This window comes from Carettochelys insculpta, chromosome 1, assembly GCF_033958435.1.
Source record: "Carettochelys insculpta isolate YL-2023 chromosome 1, ASM3395843v1, whole genome shotgun sequence".
Taxonomy (NCBI): domain Eukaryota; kingdom Metazoa; phylum Chordata; order Testudines; family Carettochelyidae; genus Carettochelys; species Carettochelys insculpta.
This window is the reverse complement of record NC_134137.1, coordinates 19,806,564-19,825,495: the sequence shown is the minus strand read 5'-3', so window position 1 is coordinate 19,825,495 and position 18,932 is coordinate 19,806,564. Positions and strand designations below refer to the sequence as shown.

Sequence of the window (18,932 nt, the reverse complement as noted above, 5' to 3'; positions counted from 1 at the left end):
CAAGGGAGAATAATATAAAGCCATGTTTGTGACTCAGTGGTATTTCTTCACCTGGAATAATGTTGAACACCAGTCTTCCCATATCAAAAGAACTAGATGGAGTTAAAAGGTGAATGATTTAGAATGATTATGGACACAAAAAAGCTTTCATGAAGAGAAACTGAAAATTTTGACATTATTTATTTTAGAGAGGAGACAAATGTATACAAAATGTGGGGAGTTGTATTCTTCCTGTTTTATAATAAAATAATAAGAGGACATTTAATTAAAGTGAAAGATGGCAAATTCAAAATTGATGGGAAATACTCTTTCATCAAACACATAATTAGACTATAGATTTCATTGCTATAAGATAACTGAAGGAAAGAATTTAGCAAGTTTTAGAGGGAATTTTGGTAATTTTGATAACTAGTATTCAGAGTTACTATAAATATGTCCAGGCTGAAGCCATCTCTAAGTAATTAATAGTTAGGAGGGCTTGACACTAACCAGGTTGCAAGTTATTCCACCTTTCCTGAGGGACTTCTTGCATTTTCATCTGAAATCTCTGGGGCAGGCCATAGTCAGAAAGAACACACTGGACAAGATGGCTACATGTCTGAATACATGTGTCAGTGGCTGTGCTCTCACACACTAGTTACTATAAACATAACATCTCTCACACCTTGTATTTCTGACTATTGTCAGCTAAGATGAGAGGGGAAACTATTTTTTTTTTTTTTTTTGGTGGGGGGCCTAAAAAGATAGGAGGAGGAGATTCACACTTGTTCTGGAAATGTATTTTTATGTTATACTGCTGAATCACCCTGTTATTGCAGGGTTGGCAGGAAAGCTGATATGGCTCCATTTTTTGTTTTCCAGGCAAAGTGCTGATTAGCAACTGCTCCTCTACCTCTAGAATGCTCACCTGTGGAGTCCTACGTGGCATCATGCTCTTCTTCCATTTCTGCTAACATATACCTGCATTTTTTGGGGATAGAGGAAGCTGTGAGCTACCATAGTCTCAAATAAGAGCCATATGTGGATAATCCAGGGTATCAACCAGTGTTACTGCTAATTTTTTGCCATCCATCAGCAAAATAATTTTTGTTATGTGCACCAAGGCATGCCCAGATATGCACCACCAATAGATATGCATACTTTCAGCTCTGGGTGGCTGTGGGCACTCTGGTAATCAGCTGAATGGCACTTAAATCTCTCCAGGGTATCCACTCAAGTGCTCAGCTTACATGGAACACTGGTATCAACTTTACCTTTTGTTTGGATAGTACTATCTCTCTCTGTAGCTTAGATAAAAAGCTGATTGTTTGGCAGTTGGCTGAAGCTCAACAGGGGAAGAGGGATGTGGTGGTGTTGGGCATACTGAAATACTTGTAAGACCTGGCATCCACTACCAACTTATCTTTTTTTTGCAGGAGACTGCCTCTAAGTTTTCAAATTGGTTTGCAGTTTATGGGCCCTCCTGGACTCTTTACAGATGTTGGATAATGGGTAAAGATCTTCCCCCACCCCCGGGGGGGGCAAGGGGGAGAAGAAGAAAAAATAAAAGCTCTGGCTACCTCACGTGAAGTAGGGAGCAAAATTAGATTATCCACCATTGACCTGTTATACTTCCGGTGATCATCTTTTAGGTGTGCTAATACTGCTGTGATTGGCACCATTGCAAGAACTTGGCTGAATGATAGAGCAGTGTGTTCTTATAGATGGATCATTGACCTGACTCTGTCTGGCCATTCTTCTGCTCTGAAGAGAATGGCAAGAGAATGAAGAGGCAGCTAACAAAGTTATATGGAGAACTAGTAAAGGTGAACATAGTAGCCATCTATAAAAAGGTAAAAAAGAACAACCCAGAAAACTACAGACCAGTCAGTTTAACTTCTATGCGAGGAAAGATAATGAAACAAATGATTAAGGAATTCATCTGCAAACATCTGGAAGAAAATAAGGTGATAGGTAACAGCCAGCATGGATTTGTAAATAAGAGATCATGCCAGACCAATCTGATAGTTTTTTTTCCTGACAGGATAACAAGCCTTTTGGAAAAGGGAGAAGCAGTGGATGTGGTATACCAAGACTTTAGTAAGGCATTTGACACGGTCTTGCATGATCTTGTTATCAATAAACTAAGCAAACACAACTTAGATAGAGCCACTCTAAGGTGAGTGCATAACTGGCTAGATAACCATTCTCAGAGAGTAGTTATTAATGGTTCACAGTCATGCTGGAAGGGCATAACAAGTGGGCTTCTGCAGGGATCATTTTTAGGACCAGTTCTGTTCAATATCTTCATCAGTAATTTAAGTATTGGCACAGTGAGTGCACTTATTAAGTTTGCAGATTATACTGAGCTGGGAGGAGTTGCAACTGCTTTGAAGGATAGGGTCATAATTCAAAATGATCTGGACAAAGTGGAGAAATGATCTGAATGTAGGATGAAGTTTAATAAGGACAAAGTACTCCACTTAGGAAGGAGCAATTAGCTTCATACATATAGAAAAGGAAGTGACTTTCTAGGAAGAAGCCCTGAAGAAAGGGATATAGGGATCATAGTGGGCCACAAGCTAAATGTGTCAACAGTGTGTTGCTGTTATGAAGAAAGCAAAAAATATTCTGGGCTTGTTTAGCTTAGAAAAGAGGAGACTTAGAGGGAACATGATAGTGGTTTTCAAGAACCTCAAAGAGGGATACAAGAAGGAGGGAGGGGAAAAAAAAACTTTACCTTGGCCTCTGAGGACAGGACAAGGAGCAGTGGGCTTAAACTGCAGCAAGGGAGGTTTAGATTAGATATTAAGAAAAACTTTCTAGTTGTCAGGGTGATTAAACACTGGAATAAATTACCTAGGAGGTTGTAGAATCTCCATCACCGGTGATTTTTAAGAGCAGGTTAGATAGACACCTGTTGGGGAGAGCTTAGATGGTGCTTGGTCCTGCCAAGAGGGCAGGGAGCTGGACTTGATGACCTCTCAAGGTCCTTGCCAGTTATAGTGTTCTGTGATTCTGTGCCGGAAGAGCATATGAAGCATGTAGAAGTAGATAGATAGGTATATGATATATGAGTTAAATACAAAAAAGTACCCTGATCTAGTTTATAAATTTACCATTGTAGTATGCTATTCCACCATGTTTTTGCAATAAATTCTGGCTTGATCTTACCAAGTCATTTTCACTAGAGACAGAAAAGAAGAGATTACTGGAAATACAAGACAAGCCTTATTTCACTCTTCATTGACTGGTGTAAAAATCTCTGCAAGAACGATCCCTTCCAACATTACCATTAGGAGACACCCTGGATAGTAGATACCGTTTCAAAATTGATTTGGCAAAGTAACTTCTTGCCAACATTTTCACACCTTTCTCTGGCTTGTAAGTTTGGAACCTTTGCAATTTTACATGAGTGGAGGGTGGGAAGCTGATGTTTGGGTTAAGGAACTATGTTTTGAAAGAACAGCCATACCTGTTTGTTCATAGTTATGTACTTTTCAGAGTTATGTACAAACTCTGTTCTCAGTGTAAAACTGTGTGGTTCTAAGGTATGTATTAGATGTGGTCTAGAAGGACTAAATGATGAGTTTGGCTGAATATTTGTGCCAGAAAATAAGATGTTTGGAGCAAGTGCATAGAAATAGAACTGTAAAGCTCATCCTAGGCAGTATCTAACTTTCTTTGTATGTGACTTTTTTCCTTTTTTGGGCTACCCAAAAAGAATATGTAGGCTTAGACCTAAAGTCTTCCCAAAAGTGAAACAGTTGTAAATTTCCAGTGGAATCCGTGAGGATTATAGCCATCTCTCCACATGATTTTTCTGGTTTTCTAATAGATCTGGGAGAGCTCTTAACAAGTGAGTGGGAGAAGTCCCAAGATTCCCCTGTCAAACACTGAGAACTCTATAACTTAGCCTGCAGTTGTTCTAAATGTGTTGACAGATATGTTAGTTCTCACTAAGAATAAACAGTAAATAATTACCCATCAGTGGATCTGCTTTTAGTGAGAAGGCTGGCAACAATAGCTACTTAAATAATGAAATAATGCTAAAATGCCCATGGATTTGATTAATGTAAGCAATGATGCATCACAATCTATGGAAGCTGCCTGTACCACCTAATGGGCTCAGAGACCAGAAAGATTGAAAATTTTTCTAAGAAAGGTCAAATAGTGCTAAACATAGATTTTGTTTTTGTTTCACATAAATTAATTGAGTCAGAAATACAATGAAAGACCTAACAAAGTGTCTATCATATACTTTACCATTTGAAAGGTTACATATTCAGATCATTACAAGTATTTTTTCACTCCAAGATCAGAATTTGAAACAACCTGGGCAGTGCAGTATTGATAGCATTAGAAAGCATTCATAAGATGTTGGCCAACAAATGCTAGGGATAGTAACAAGTGAAATAGACATCAATGGAAGTGGGTAATGATGAAGTACTTGAGGGTACCTGGATGGGCCACACTGAAAATGTTGTTCTCTGGGCAAACTGCAAGGAATAAGGGAGAGAATCCCCTAAACTGGAATTTTATTTTATAATTAGACTTACAAAGCCAGTAACTAAACAACTTCTGTAATACAACATGTCTGTGTTTACACTTGGCCCCTCCTTTCAGAAGGGGCATATTACTAAGGCAGTTCTGAAGATGCTAACGAGGCGCTGACATGAATATGCAGTGCCTCATTAGCATAATGGCATCTGCACGCCATTCACAAGGGCCACCTACAGAAAGCATGCTGCCCATGTAGACGGGGGGCGGGGGGGACCTTTCTAAAGGACCCTGCACCAACTTTGAAAGCCCCTTCTTCCTACAACCAAATAGGAAGAAGGGGCTTTCAAAGTTGGTGCGGTGTCCTTTAGAAAGGCCCCTGTTTGCATGGGTAGCGTGCATTCCCAAAACAGTACTTTTGAATTGCGTGTGGCTGCTATTATGCTAATGGAGTGCTGCATATTCATATAAGCATCTCATTAGCATCTTCAGAACTGCCTCATTAACATGCCCCTTCTGAAAGAGGGGGCAAGCGTAGACATGGCTGGCTAGTTACCAAGAAGCAAAATGCAGTATCTTTTTAAGCATTCCACCCCTTGACTCTCATCTTGACAGCCACATCTTTGTTCAAAACATAATTTACAATATATGAGGTCCACCAATCCCGAAGGACTGGACACTTATCAGGAGGTCAGTGTGAGTTTCAAATCTCACATAACAATCAGGTGGATGCCAATCTTTTTAGTAACAAAAAGACTAAAGATTTAATACAAGAAAAAAGAAGGGAGAGATTTGCTGTTATCAAAAGATCAATGTACGTGCAGATATGTGTGAAATCCTTAGGTCAATTTCAGAGCAGAAATGGTGAGGCTGTTGATTTGCAAAAATCTTTCTAGAATCAATTTAAAAGGTTGTAGTCCTATACGCAGCGCAGGTGTCAAATCTGTTCAGGTTCTCTTACAGCTTAGACCTTCCCTCTTTTAAGCAGAGAAAAGATTAAAAGAATCAGGCATAAAGCTTCTTTATTACTTACCAGCTTACTAAAGAACGTCTTAATAACAGTAGGACCTTCCCTGGAGGAAGAATAGGCAGTGCAGATTGTTGCTTTCAAACTTATTTTCTGTTTCCTATTCATAAACAGGTAAACTAGTTGCATTCATTCACACAAAGCAGTGGCTCTCAACCTCCCAAGGCTACTGTACCCCTTCTAGGAGCCAGATTTGTCTAGTGTACCCTCAAGTTTCACCTCACTTAAAAATGATCTGCTTACAAAATTGGACCTAAAAATACAAAGGTGTCACAGCACACTAGCACTGAGAAATTTACTTTCCAGTTTTTGCCATATAATTATAAAATCAATTTGAATGTGAATATTTGTACTTAGATTTCAGCATGTAATATACAGAACAGTTTAAACAAGCCACTGTATGAAATGTATTTGTATTGAATTTAGTAGTGTTTTTATGTAGCCTGTTGTAAAACTAGGGTAATATTTAGATAAGTTGCAGTAACCTCTGGCAGACTTCTCGGACGTATCATTGGTTGAGAACCACTGATGTAAGACAGTTAGCTGGTACTTCATTATAGTACAGATAATTAAGTTGAAGACAATATAGATAATATTATTAGTATCCTGCATATCTTACATCTTTGATCTTAAAATTAATTGAACTATCTTCATGCATAATGTAAGGCTATTAAGATATGAAAGGGAATTAGCACTTACAAGCTGATCTAGTTATATAGTTAACTTCAAACAAGATGTAGATAAACACATACAGATACAAAGCAAGCAGTCCTGTAGCACCTTAAAGACTAACAATTTTATTTATTGGGTAATGAGCTTTCATCATATACTGGAACATGATTCCTCACTCTCACATGCCCTGGGTGACATGCCTGTTCTTTCCTACGGACAGCCACCCAACTTCAAGAAAATACTCACTAGCAGCCACACACCATACCACAGAAACACTAACCCTGGAACCTTTCCTTGCAACAAACCCCATTGCCAGCTCTTTCCACATATCTACACTAGTAACACCATCATTGGACCTAAACACATCTGCCACACCAGCAGGAGCTCATGGAACAAAGAGAATTTAAAAGCAAGCATTACATTGAGAAATTTGTGCAGCGGAATTCAGATCAAATTCAGCACATTAACATGTGATATGAATAGAGACATCTATTACCTCATGCATTACAAGGACTGCTTCCCTTCCTTTGATGTTCATAATTATATCGGGCAGGACACTTAACATCTCCCATCCTGTTGCCACGTACTTCAGTCCTATGCATTTGATTTGTCAGTTTATATTGCAGATTTTTTTTTTGGTCCTCTGTACTTGCATCAGTCTGCATTAAAAATGAGATTGAGCTGATGCAGTGGGTCTGTCCCACGAAAGCTCATGACCAAACAAATCATTTTGTTAGTTTTTAAAGTGCTACATTTCTGCCGTTTTGTTGGAGTACGGGCTAACAGGGCTACCTCTCTGTTGCTATGTAAATTGTCTTGATTTGTGTATCAGTGCATTTTGTTGAGTTGTTATGGGTCACACCCACATTGACCGATTTATAGGGACCAGATACAAAGAACTGGGACATTAGAGACCCAGCCTGATTTCAGGCTTTTACGTGCTGCAGCTGCTGTGTAAATGTTACATAATAGCTACAGGACAGCGAGAAAAATCTAAATCTGAAGCTTAGAGGTGTTTGGTTATTTTACGTTCAGCTTCAGGTTTAGAACAAATAGTTCAGGGTCAAGATAATGCTCAGAAGTACTTGAACATTGAGATTACATCCAGGAAATTCAGTTGGAGGGCATATCTAACGCACATGCCCTCAGGGATTGACATTTGATTTACATCTCAAACTTATGAAAGAAGCATCAAAATACCTTTTGTGAGGACAGGACACATTCTCAAAGACCAAAAAAGAAAGAAGAATGTACATTGGTTGTATGTTTTAGGATCTCGTGTTAAAGATAACCGTTCCAGATAAATGTGGGTAGTTACTTCACATTTTATTGTTCTGTTCTGTTCAAAGGCTAAATGGCCATTTGTACTGAAGAAAGATGTTTTTCACTGTCCCCATTTTAAGGTTGAATTATGCTTTATAAACCAAGTTGTATTTGAAACCATGAGTGAATGTTTTCTTTAATGAACTGTTTGTCTGAATAACACCTATGCCACAGTTCTCAGCACCAACAATGTGGCACTTGCATTTTCCATTCAACTTAATGTTTTGAGTGTCTTGCAGAGTGTATGATCCAAATGCCTGCAAGATGATCATATTTACTACATGATTTTTTTGGGTAATAGTGCTGTAGTAGAAGATAGACTTAAAACTAAATTGTTTTAGGTATATGATGACTTAAGGCTTCAGGATCAGATGCTGGAGGCTGTGGCAGTATTTGCTAAATCAACATTTTATCCTTTAGTGTTAGTATATATCTAAATGGGTAGAATTACATACACCTCCAGGTGACTAGCATAATTCTTAGGAAAGGGGGAAGTTAAGCCGTGGATGTGTTTCAGAGCATGAGTCCAGTAAACAGTTGTGCAAAGAAGGTCACTGGAAACCTGGAAGAGGGGAGCGCTTTTCAAAATTGAACGCTAAGAGGTGCCAAAATGTGTTTGTGGCTGATCTTTATTTGATGTCTGAGAAAATCAAGAAACCTTTTCAAACATTTTAATCTACTTTTTTCCTTTTCTTTCTATTTGAAGGATATAGGTGACTAGGCGTGAGTTTTCTGATTTCATAATCCAGAAAGAGAAGCCTGTCTTTGAGGTTTTTATTCAGGGTGTTCTAAAGCTTCCTTTTAACGTATTGCCTTTTAACTCAAGAAACACTTGAGAATCATCATTATGCATGTAAGCAGTCAACACTATTGGCTTGCTTTGTAATGAAATACTCAGAGAATTCTCAGCTCACATCTAAGACTGACAAAGTTCTTCAGCAAAATCAAATCACCAGATCTGGTATTCACAGAACAAGCAGAGAAAGTTTTTTAAGCTGCTTTTTTTCATTTAATGAAACAGAATCACTACAAATAATTGATTTAACATCTAATAGGGCACAGGAGTTGAACTCTGGCTACAAATATTATTTGATAATATATGAGGAAAAAGACTATTTAAAATGAAACCAAAACCTTTCCAGCTATTAATGTGTAATTTGATTTCTATGTATTAAATTCTTAATGTCCCCTTAAACATAATAGCATCAGATTAGTAGTCTCTCAATGGCTGTGTCTATACTAGCCCCAAACTTCGAAATGGCCACGTAAATGGCCATTTCGAAGTTTACTAATGAAGCGCTGAAATGCATATTCAGCGCTTCACTAGCATGCCAGCGGCCGCGGCACTTCAAAATCAACGCACTTCGCCGCTGCGTGGCTCGGCCCGATGGGGCTGCTTTTCGAAAGGACCCCGCCTATTTTGAAGTCCCCTTATTCCCATCTGGTCATGGGAATAAGGGGACTTCAAAGTAGGCGGGGTCCTTTCAAAAAGGAGCCCCGTCGGGACGAGCCACGCAGCGGCGAAGTGCGTTGATTTTGAAGTGCCGCGGCCGCTGGCATGCTAGTGAAGTGCTGAATATGCATTTCAGCACTTCATTAGTAAACTTCGAAATGGCCATTTGTGTGGCCATTTCGAAGTTTGGGGCTAGTGTAGACGTAGCCAATGAGAAATATAATTAATCAAGTGGTTATAAGGTCTCTTCTTCCTCTCAAAGCTCAATAAAAGCTCAAAAGCAAAAAGTGTCTTACTGGGCTTATTAGGGACATTTAGTTTTGTGCAAAGTTTTTTAAACTTTAAGACCTACGCATTGCTTGCTTAGCTGGGTGCCTTAGTTTAGTTTCCTTCTGAGGCATGAGCCTGAAAAGACCTAGGGTACATCTATGCATCACCAACAAAACAAACCCACCTTGTGGCAGGTTGCATTACAAGCTAAAAATAGCAGTGTAGAAGTTTCTGCTTGGGGCCGTGAAGACCCAGAAAGCAGGAGAGGGTCTTATATCCCAGATTCCAGCCCAATCAGAGAGGGATATGCTGTTCTATGTAGCGCCATAGCATATGCCCCATGAGACTGGTCTCTAAAACTCATTGCCTTTTTGGTGTAGGTTTTTTTTTGTTTAGTTTTGCAATGTAAGCATGCCCAAAATGATCTGTTCTTATATAGGGCTGTGTGTGTGTGTGTGTGTGTGTTTCTCTTCTAGTTCATTGTCAATATAAAGTATGCATGGTTTCTTCTCCTTGTAAAGATTATAGCGAAGTTTTATTACGAAAATACAGTGCCTGGGTCTTCCAGCACTTCCCCCTCGTGGCCCCCATGATATTTCTGTAATTTAACTCTTCCTGTTTGGTAAGGTCACTCTGATCATCTCACTCAGAATTATTGGGACATGGTGGCAGTTCTCTGATAAAAATAAAAAACTAGCTAGAGGATTTTGTTCTTGTAGGCGTCTTGAACATTCTAAGAAATCTCAGTCTCAAAGTTTTCCTTTGTCTCTTGTCCGTTGTGTTATCTTAAAGAATTCTTCATCCTTGTTATTTATCCCATTTTATGATATTGTCAGAACTTTCCCCAAGTACTTGTTCTTCCTAAGTACTTCCACTCTTTCCTCAAAAGTCACTCTGACTAGTTTAGTTGCTGTTCTGTGATTTCCACAGTGTGTGTCATAGCACTCTGGCAATAACAACACACAAGCCTGTAATCTTGCATTCAGTTCTGATGTACCAGAGCTATATGGAAAGAGAGGCTTGTTTTGGAAACTTGAAAACCCATGTGCCAATGAAGAGTCAGAAGCTCTTCTGTGTGCATTCTACCGACTTTACACAATCTGAGGCTGCATCCGCACTACAAGATAAAATCGAATTTAAGGCAGTTAGCTTGATTGTACCAAGTGACTGTGTCTTCACTGTAAATACCACTAACTAGATTTAGGGAGCACTAATACTGATATACTGTTGTTGTAGCTGGCTGGGTGTAGCATCAAGTTTGAATTTAAAATCTCGAATAAAGGCCAGTGTGGATGCGCCATGTCTTTAAATAGAATGTAGTATTCTCCAGAAGTGGCCCATATGTATCCCACAAAGCTATGCAGTTACCTACCAAGTTTGGCTGCTTCCATCTCTGCTACTCTCCATTTAGGTGCACAGGAAGCCCATGAATTTTTGATTAAATCTAAATTCATCAGAAACCAGATGTGCAAATATAAAGGACGCCCACAATGAAAAAAATCTTTTACCCATTCCCATTGCATCGCACCATATTGGTAGCAACAGCATTGTTAGACATCTCCTGCAATCATGAGCACTCAGGGTGGCAATCTGCCCAGTAGTTCTCAGGTTTGCAGGAGAGTTCCTGCGTGGATCCATCAGGAGATTCTGGATCTTCTTGCCGTTTGGAGAGAAGAATCAGTGGTGAAGAGACCTTGGGTGGCCAAGAGAATGTGGACCTCTGTGATCACATGTTGCACAAGATGACCTCCCGAGGTTACTCCTGGGACTCTGCAATGCCGGGTGAAGGTAAAAAAACTCCGGCAGGCCTATCACAGAGTCTGGAAAGCCAACCAGTGGTCAGGGTCATCTCCACAGATCTGCTGCTGTTATGAACAGCTGCATGTGCTTATTGGGGCTTATCCCATCACAGAGCCCAGTCTTAATTACAAGACTTGTGGAAGCTTTGGTCTGGAGTCAAGTGATCCAAGAGGAGCTCGGGGCCCAGGAAGAAGAAGCCAATGGACAAGAGGAAGAGGGCAACAAGCAGAGGCCTGAGGAAGCTATTCCCAAAGCACAGACCTCTGTGCCCTAGATCTGGAACTGGTCCCCACTGTGTCAGTCCCCTAGCCCCTGGGACCAAACTCTTCTGGTGAGTGTTTTTTTTTATGAATGCTACAAGTGGGTTGTGGGCGGGTATAGGAATAGGTATGGGTATGGTTACAGGTTTTCCACAGATCTGTGCCCCTCAGAACAGTGTGTTTAATATTTCTGGGGATGGAGTACTTCTCCTTTTTGGAAATCTCAAAGGCCTCATCCAGGCACTCTTGTCTATTTTGCACAATGTTCTTGGGCAGGCCTGACTTATTGTAGCTTCCATGGCAGCACACCTTGCCACACCAGGCCTCCAGATAGCGATCTGGTGTCATGACGCCACACAGCAATTTGGCAAATTTTCCATGCTTGTGGTTGCACAGAATGAGCAGCTCTTCTTTGTTGATATGTTAGTTTTAGATGGGTGAGGTCTTCTATGGTGAGCTAACGAAGGATGTGAATTTGAATTGGACTCTTTTTCCCATGCTTCCTGCCCTTCTACATTTCTGTGGAGAGCATTGCTGCACTATGTGGCTGGCGGGCACTCTGTTAACCTGCGAGGATTGCAGGCACTCTGGGCATTCTCCCCTCCCCCGTCTCTTCCCCCACAGCATTTCTTTTCACTTTACAGGGATCCCTACCCACCCAGGTGTCCATGCGGCTGGAATTGAACACTTCCCCCTTGCCACACAGCTGCCGTGCTCTTCCAACCCTTCTACTGCAAACCAGCATGTTCCGTACAGGTGGGTTTGCCCTTCTCTTTAAATGGCCTTTTTCGCTAATGAGGCCTGATCCAGTGAATGCCAAGAAGCATTTTTTCCTCGAACCCGGGAGATGGCATGAACCGTCCCCTCTGGGCATTTCTTTTTACTTTACCAGGATCTCTCCCCCCCCCCCACCTAGCTGTCCGTGCAGCTGGAATTAGAATCATAGGGCTGGAAGGGACCTCAGGAGGTCTAGTCCAGCCCCCTGCTTCAAGCAGGATCAACCCCCACTAAGTCATCCCAGCCTGGACCTTGCCAAGCTGGGACGTAAAAACCTCAAGGGATGGAGAATCCACCACCTCTCTAGGCAGTGCATTCCAGTGTTTCATCACCCACCTGGTTTTTCCTAATATCCAACCTATACCTCTCCCTCTTTAACTTCAGACCATTACTCCTTGTTCTGCTATTTGACACCACTGAGAACAGTTTCTCACCATCCCCTTTAGAGCTCCCCTTCAGGAAGCTGAAGGCTGCTATTAAATCACCCCTAAGTCTTCTCTTCTGTAAACTAAATAAGCCCAAATCTCTCAGCCTCTCTTCATAGGTCTTGTGCTCCAGCCCCTTAATCATTTTTGTTGCCCTCTGCTGAACCTGCTCCAGCACATCCACATCCTTTTTTATACTGGAAGACCCAAAACTGGACACAGTATTCCAGATGTGGCCTCACCAGTGTCAAATAGAGGCGAACAACCACTTCTCTAGATCTGCTCAAAATGCTTCCCCTAATGCACCCTAATGTGCTGTTAGCTTTCTTGGCTACAAGGGCACACTGTTTACTCATATCCAGCGTTTCATCCACCATAGCCCCTAGATCCCTTTCCGCTGTACTGCTGCTTAGTTAGTTGGTCCCCAGACTATAACAATGCTTCGGATTCTTCTGCCCTAGGTGCAGGACTCTACACTGCGTGTTGAACTGCATCACATTTCTTTTGGCCCAATCCTCCGATTCATCCAGGACACTCTGGATTCTATCTCTACCCTGTAACATATCTACCTCTCCCCCCAGCTTTGCGTCATCTGCCAACTTGCTGAGGGTGCAATTCAGTCCCTCATCCAAGTCATTAATAAAGATGTTAACACCGGCTCCAGAATCGAGCCTTGCGGCACTCTTCTTGAAACCAACCATCATCCAGATGTTGAGCCATTCGGCCTGACTGTCAAGCCAGCTTTCTCATCATCTTACAGTCCAAGGATCCAATCCATATTTCCTTAACTTATGGGCAAGAATGTTGTGGGAGACTGTATCAAAAGCTTTGCTAGTCAAGGTATATCACATCCACTGACTTCCCCATGTCCACAGAGCCTGTTACCATGTCACAGAAGCTAATCAGATTGGTCAGGCAGGACTTGCCCTTGGTGAATCCATGTTGGCTACTTTTGATCACTTTCTCCTCTTCCAGTTGCTCCAAAAGGGATTCCTTGAAGATCCCCCTCCATTATTTTCCCAGGGATTGAGGTAAGGCTGTCCGGTCTATGGTTCCCTGGCTTCTCCTTTCCTTTTTTAAAGATGGGTACTACGTTGAATTGAACCCTTCCCCACCATCCTTTCTCACCATGCTGCTGCTGGACTCTTCAGGCCTTGCTTATTGCAGAGGATTGCTCCAGGAACAGCCGAAAAATGTTTTTCCCCAGTCCCAGGACATAGGACAGCTTCCCTGGCTTTGCAGCCCTTCCCCTTCCCCCAAAAAGTGGACATTAGATTACCATGTCCACAATGAAACATTCTGGATAAATGATGGTAAATGATGGATTATGCAGTGTATGCTTGAATGCCATCCTTACGAAGATTTAAGTGGCCTTGAAAAAAGAAAATTTCCCTAATGAGAGAGAGCAAGAGACCCATTCATTCTATATAGAAGTGCTTTGTCTGAACTGTATCTTAAATTTGATCTTCGCTTACTTTACAGCTGCCATCCCCAGCATGGGAGACAGGGCGAGGAAGTGAAAAAGTGCAGGCAGGATCTCATACTGCAGCATATGAAGTGGTCTGAGGCACAAACCAGTAAGATAAGGGACACAGCTCAGTGGCAGCACAGTACAGCTCAGAGGCAATACAAAATGCAAAAGCAAGCAGCAGATCTCATAACTGCAGTGAATGACCAAATGGAGGTCCTGTGGTCTATGCTGCAGCTGCAGAGGGACTCCCAATGCAGCACTGTGGGCTCTACTGACTTCTGCCCAGAGTCCCCGAAGACAGGTTGCCCTTCCCTGTATTGTGGTCCCTGAACACTGGGTGGGAGGGCAAGAACAGCCTGCTGCTTTAGCCTCAATGGCCACTGCAAAAGGGTATTCCACCACTCTTAACAAGGCTTCTTTTTCCTGCTGCTTAAACCTCTCTTCTCACCAAAATAAACTCATTCTTTTGAGCTCTGTGTGCTTTTTTTTTTTTTTTTTGCATGTATGTAGAGTACACAAATCATTGTGTGGAACCAGGCTGGGTGGGGGTGAGGTGGGGTTGAGAGCTGAAAGCACAGGTGCCTCCCACTAAGCCAGGGTCTGCAGAGGACTAGCGGCAGCCCAAACTGTGGGGGGGGCAGGGGGCAGAAGGGGTGGAGGTAGACAGCTGAAAGCACAGTTGCCCTTATTTAGGAAAATAATCCTCCCTTAACATCCATTCTACTTCCTGCAACTTAGTCCCTTCCCACCAAGTAAAAGCATTTGTTCAGTAAATCGAGGTCTGATTTATTGGCTCACGTTTGGAGGGGAGTACAAGTCAGTTTGGGGAATGGGGCTCAGTTGCTATGCCAAAGAAATACATGGCTATCTTGTATGACAGATCATTTATGAAGCTGTGTGTTAAAGCATCCCTTATTGCTGCTGCCTGTGAATGGCAATGTGTAAGCCCTGCTGACAGCCTCAGCCTTGGAATTCCATGTGGATGGGAAATTCTCCCTCCTGGATTCACAAATGTTGTGCAAAATAACAAGCTGTAATCACAGTTGGGATGTTAAGTTTCAGAAAAGTCCAAATGGGTCAATAAGCATCTGAACCCTGCTTTTAAACCACCAAAGACACATTCCACCCCCGTTGTGCACCTGCTGAATTTGTGATTGAAGTTTTCCTTGCCGGGGTCCATGGCTTCTGAAGGCAATAGAGCAGAGGGTAAGCAGGGTTGCCTAGTATTTCAATAGGCATCTCCATGTTGCCAATCTAGATTTTCTGGTCTAGGAAAAAAGTTCCATCTGTGAGCTTTCTATACAGTCAGGAATTTCTGAAGATGACCACATCATGAACCCTCCCTTACCATCTGATGGTGGTGAAATTACATTTGTGATCTACCAACTCAAACAAAACCATGTAAAAGGATCCCTTTGGATTTATATATCCAGAGGCAAAGTATTCTGGGGCTATGATAGGGAAGTGTGTGCCATCTGTTGCTTCATTGCAGTTAGGAAACCCCATGTCAGCAAATCCATCCGCTATGGCTTCTACATCTCCTATGGTCATGGTCTTCCTGAGAAGATGCTGACAGATTGAATGGGCCCCATTGTAGATCTGCCCACCTCAAATTGATTAGCCACTGACTGGTAACTTTTGGGCATTGCAAACTTTCAGAGTGATTGCCACTCACTTCTGATCTGTTAAAGGCAGCCTTATCCTTGTGCTCTTGTGTCTCAGTGGGGGGCCAGCACGTCATAAAGTTCCGTTAAAGTGGATTTGCACATGCAGTCACTGCTGGTTGTCCCTGGACTCCAGAATGATGTGGTCCCACCAGTGTGTGCTAGTCTCACAAGTCCAAAATTGCTATGCCACTGTCAGCAATACGTTCAGGACAGCAAGCATTTGTGAGTTCTTGGACCTCAGTTGAAAGATCTGCTCTTCAAAACCACCACCACCATCATCATACTGAATCATCACTGTGCTTTGTAACAGAAAGCAAAATTGTGTGAGAGTCCAGGTGTTGCCGCAATGGTGTGTGCAATGACTTGAAACAGTTGGGGAGCCATGCTTGTACTAGGGCTGTGCCAGAGAAAATGCTGGACAAAATGGCGTGATCTCCACTTTGCTTTCACGCAGTTGCTGAGTGCTCTGAATTCTGGGACAGTGCTTTGCATTTTGGGATTCTGACATGAAACACCTACAACCAACCAGGGTTAAGGCACTGTGGGATAGGTACCCACAATACACTGCTTATGCAGCTGAACTTGGATAAGGGAATGTGGATGCAGAAACTCAACTTAGAGAAACAGTGGCTCGAATTTCCAGAAGGTTTGTAGACACTTAAATTCATAAGAATGAGGTTAAAAGTAGCATAGATGTAGCCTAACTGTAACAGGTTGACTGCTTTCTTAGTGCCCCTTGTAGATAGAGTTGGCTGTGTGGCATTCTTCCTCCTTTTGCCTTTCAAGAATCCCAGTAACTTCATGCAAATTCTCTCTCTCACTCTCTCTCACACACACACGCCCCCCCCTCATAAAACTAGAAGGAACTTTGAGAGGACATGAAGTTCAGTCCCCTGCACTCTCAGCAGGACCAAGCACCAGCCCTGACAATTTGTTTTTAAACCTACGTGACCCAGGCCACTAAATGGCTTCCTCTAGGATTGAATTTACAACCTTCAGTTAATAAGGCCAATGCTCAAACCACTGAGCTATCCTCTTTCAATAGTAGCCATCCATGGGTCAAATTGATAACCTGAGACAGATCCGTTTATCATCCTCAATTTAAACTGTGTAAATAGTTACTAAGATCATCCATCTACTTGGCCCTTGCTTCCCCACTTACCATGCACCCATGGCTTCAACCACACCTACACGCTTACAGTTTTTTCTCTCCTTCTACCTCATCCCTTCTAGCGGCAGTGTAAACCTGACGATTCCCCCACCCCTTGTCTCTTGTTCTGGGTTTGCAACCCTGGATGTGTCAGTTCCTCCACTCTTCCCCCTGTCTTCAGCCCTTTCTAGCCCATGGCTCCAGCTGTGGATCTTAGAGCAGTGTTTCCCAAAGTGTGGTACCTGTACCACTGGTGACACTCGAAAGGATTTCAAGGAGTATGCTGCAGAAAATAAATCAGAAGATAAGCACTGGGAGAGGGGGTACGCTGATAAGGCTGAAGTCCCAAAAGAGGTACATGAATAATTTAAGTTTGGGAAACACTGGCTTAGAGCAATAGGCACAGTTCCTGCTCCTGCTGCTGCTTTTCCTTGTAGCAATCACCTTCTGCAAGCACCCTCCGTCTGGTTGAGTACACGTTTGTGTTGCCTCAAGTCAGAGCTTCTTAGGCAATTCAAACCTCCAGCCAAGTCAGAGTCTGCGTGCATCAATTAAACCCCTTTCAGTTTATCTGTTTAAACGGGCCCATCTTGGAGCCTTCAGCAGTGTCCCTCCACAATCTGTTCCCCACTTGGACAGGGAGTGGTGCCTCCAGGGCTTCCCCTACCAGAGACAGAGTCCTTGCCCTTATCTCAGGGCTGTACTACCAGTCCATCAGAACATAGCTGTACTCTATAGTCGTGGTGTCCAACATGCTAGTCACTAGCTACTTACGGTTATTTGGCTGGTTGAGTGTGACTGGTTGGCTTGAACAATAAATATATGTTCAGAATAATGTTGCTAGTGTGCTATAGGAGTAGCTACCATACTGGCCATTTCTTCAGAACTTGTTCGACCCCATGGGTCTGTGCCCTGCACTTGGAGCTCTCCATGGTGGTGCTGCTTGCTTAGACAGCCAGTTCCTTAGGTCCTCTCTCCTTGAGATCACCCGTGCTGCTGAGCTGACTATGGTCCTACAGCTCTGCATATAGGCGTTCCCCGATTGGCCATTTACTCTACCCCACATTCTAGCCTCCCTTGGAGGACTTCTCTGTGGTTTATTGGGATGGGTGTGGCAAGGCCACAATCCTCCAGCAGGGGGCTTCAGGGCCCAGTGTGCCCTGTTACGTACCTCCCCTTTGGAGAAAAGTCTGGTTGGGACATTTCCCCAAAACCAGCAAGGAACCCGGCACAGAAGAAAACAGTGTTACCATTTTGGGATCCTGGGAGATGTTCAGTGATGAAGGCATAAGGTGGTAATGCCAGATACCGTGTAATTTGTGGGGTCATGTCCTTCGTCTTTAGAAGCCATCGCGAAGGGGAATGATTCTGACGAGATGAAATGGGAACCCCAACAGATAATACTGCAGTGCGACCAATGCTCAGTGAATAGGTAAATACTCACGTTCTAAGGTGGAGTACCTAGGTTTCTGGGAGTGCAGGGTTTTTGCTTAAATAGAGGATGGGGTATTCCACCTCTTGAAAATTCTGCTCATTACAGCCCCACACGTACTGTGGATGCATTGGTGTGCAATATAAATGGAAAGGTGAAGTCAGGGCATCTAACTCTGGGTTACAGTCCTAAGGTATCTTTTATAGCTTGAAATGCGTTTTAGCATGCTAGTGTTTACATACTACGTTTGGCACTGAGTTCTTCTGTCAGTAAAGGATGCTGCCAAAGTTGGAAACTGGGGAATAAACAGATGGTAATAACTAGTTAGCCCCAAAAAGGCTCAGATGTGCTGTTTTGTTGTTGGAATAGGAGTTTTATCTTGGGCTTCTGTTTTGTCTTGAAGGGAGAGTATCCTTCCATTTCCCATGAGATATCCCAAATATTTCGTCTAGTGTATGCCACATTTACATTCTTTAGGGTTCACTGTTAGGCCAGCCTGTTGCAGTGACTGCAGAACAGATGCTGTTTGTTAAATGCAAGTTCTAATCCTCGTTAAAGATTATCACATCATCTAAGTAGGCCACTGAAAATTGCCAACAATGCTGCAGCACCTGATCCCTCAGCCTCAGAAAGGTGACCTGTGCCCCATGAAGTGCAAAGAGCATAGTTATAAACTGGAATAGTCCTAGTGGAGTGGCAAATATATTTTTAGGGGATTGGTGGGGG

General features: G+C 42.6%; 1 protein-coding gene across 3 annotated transcripts in view; it reads left to right on the top strand.

Moving 5' to 3' along the window:
* RSF1 (remodeling and spacing factor 1) overlaps positions 1 to 18,932 on the top strand; it is a 138,440-nt gene that overhangs the window by 14,864 nt on the left and 104,644 nt on the right. Inside the window, exons 2-3 of one of the 3 annotated variants that reach the window (XM_074983123.1) lie at positions 862 to 1,034; positions 1,416 to 1,491. The exons of the other annotated variants lie outside the window; for them this stretch is intronic. Of the exons in view, the coding sequence (XP_074839224.1) occupies positions 1,488 to 1,491 (4 nt within the window). The 5' untranslated portion in view covers positions 862 to 1,034; positions 1,416 to 1,487. The remainder of the gene's footprint in view (positions 1 to 861; positions 1,035 to 1,415; positions 1,492 to 18,932) is intronic. 3 annotated transcript variants of the gene reach the window in all.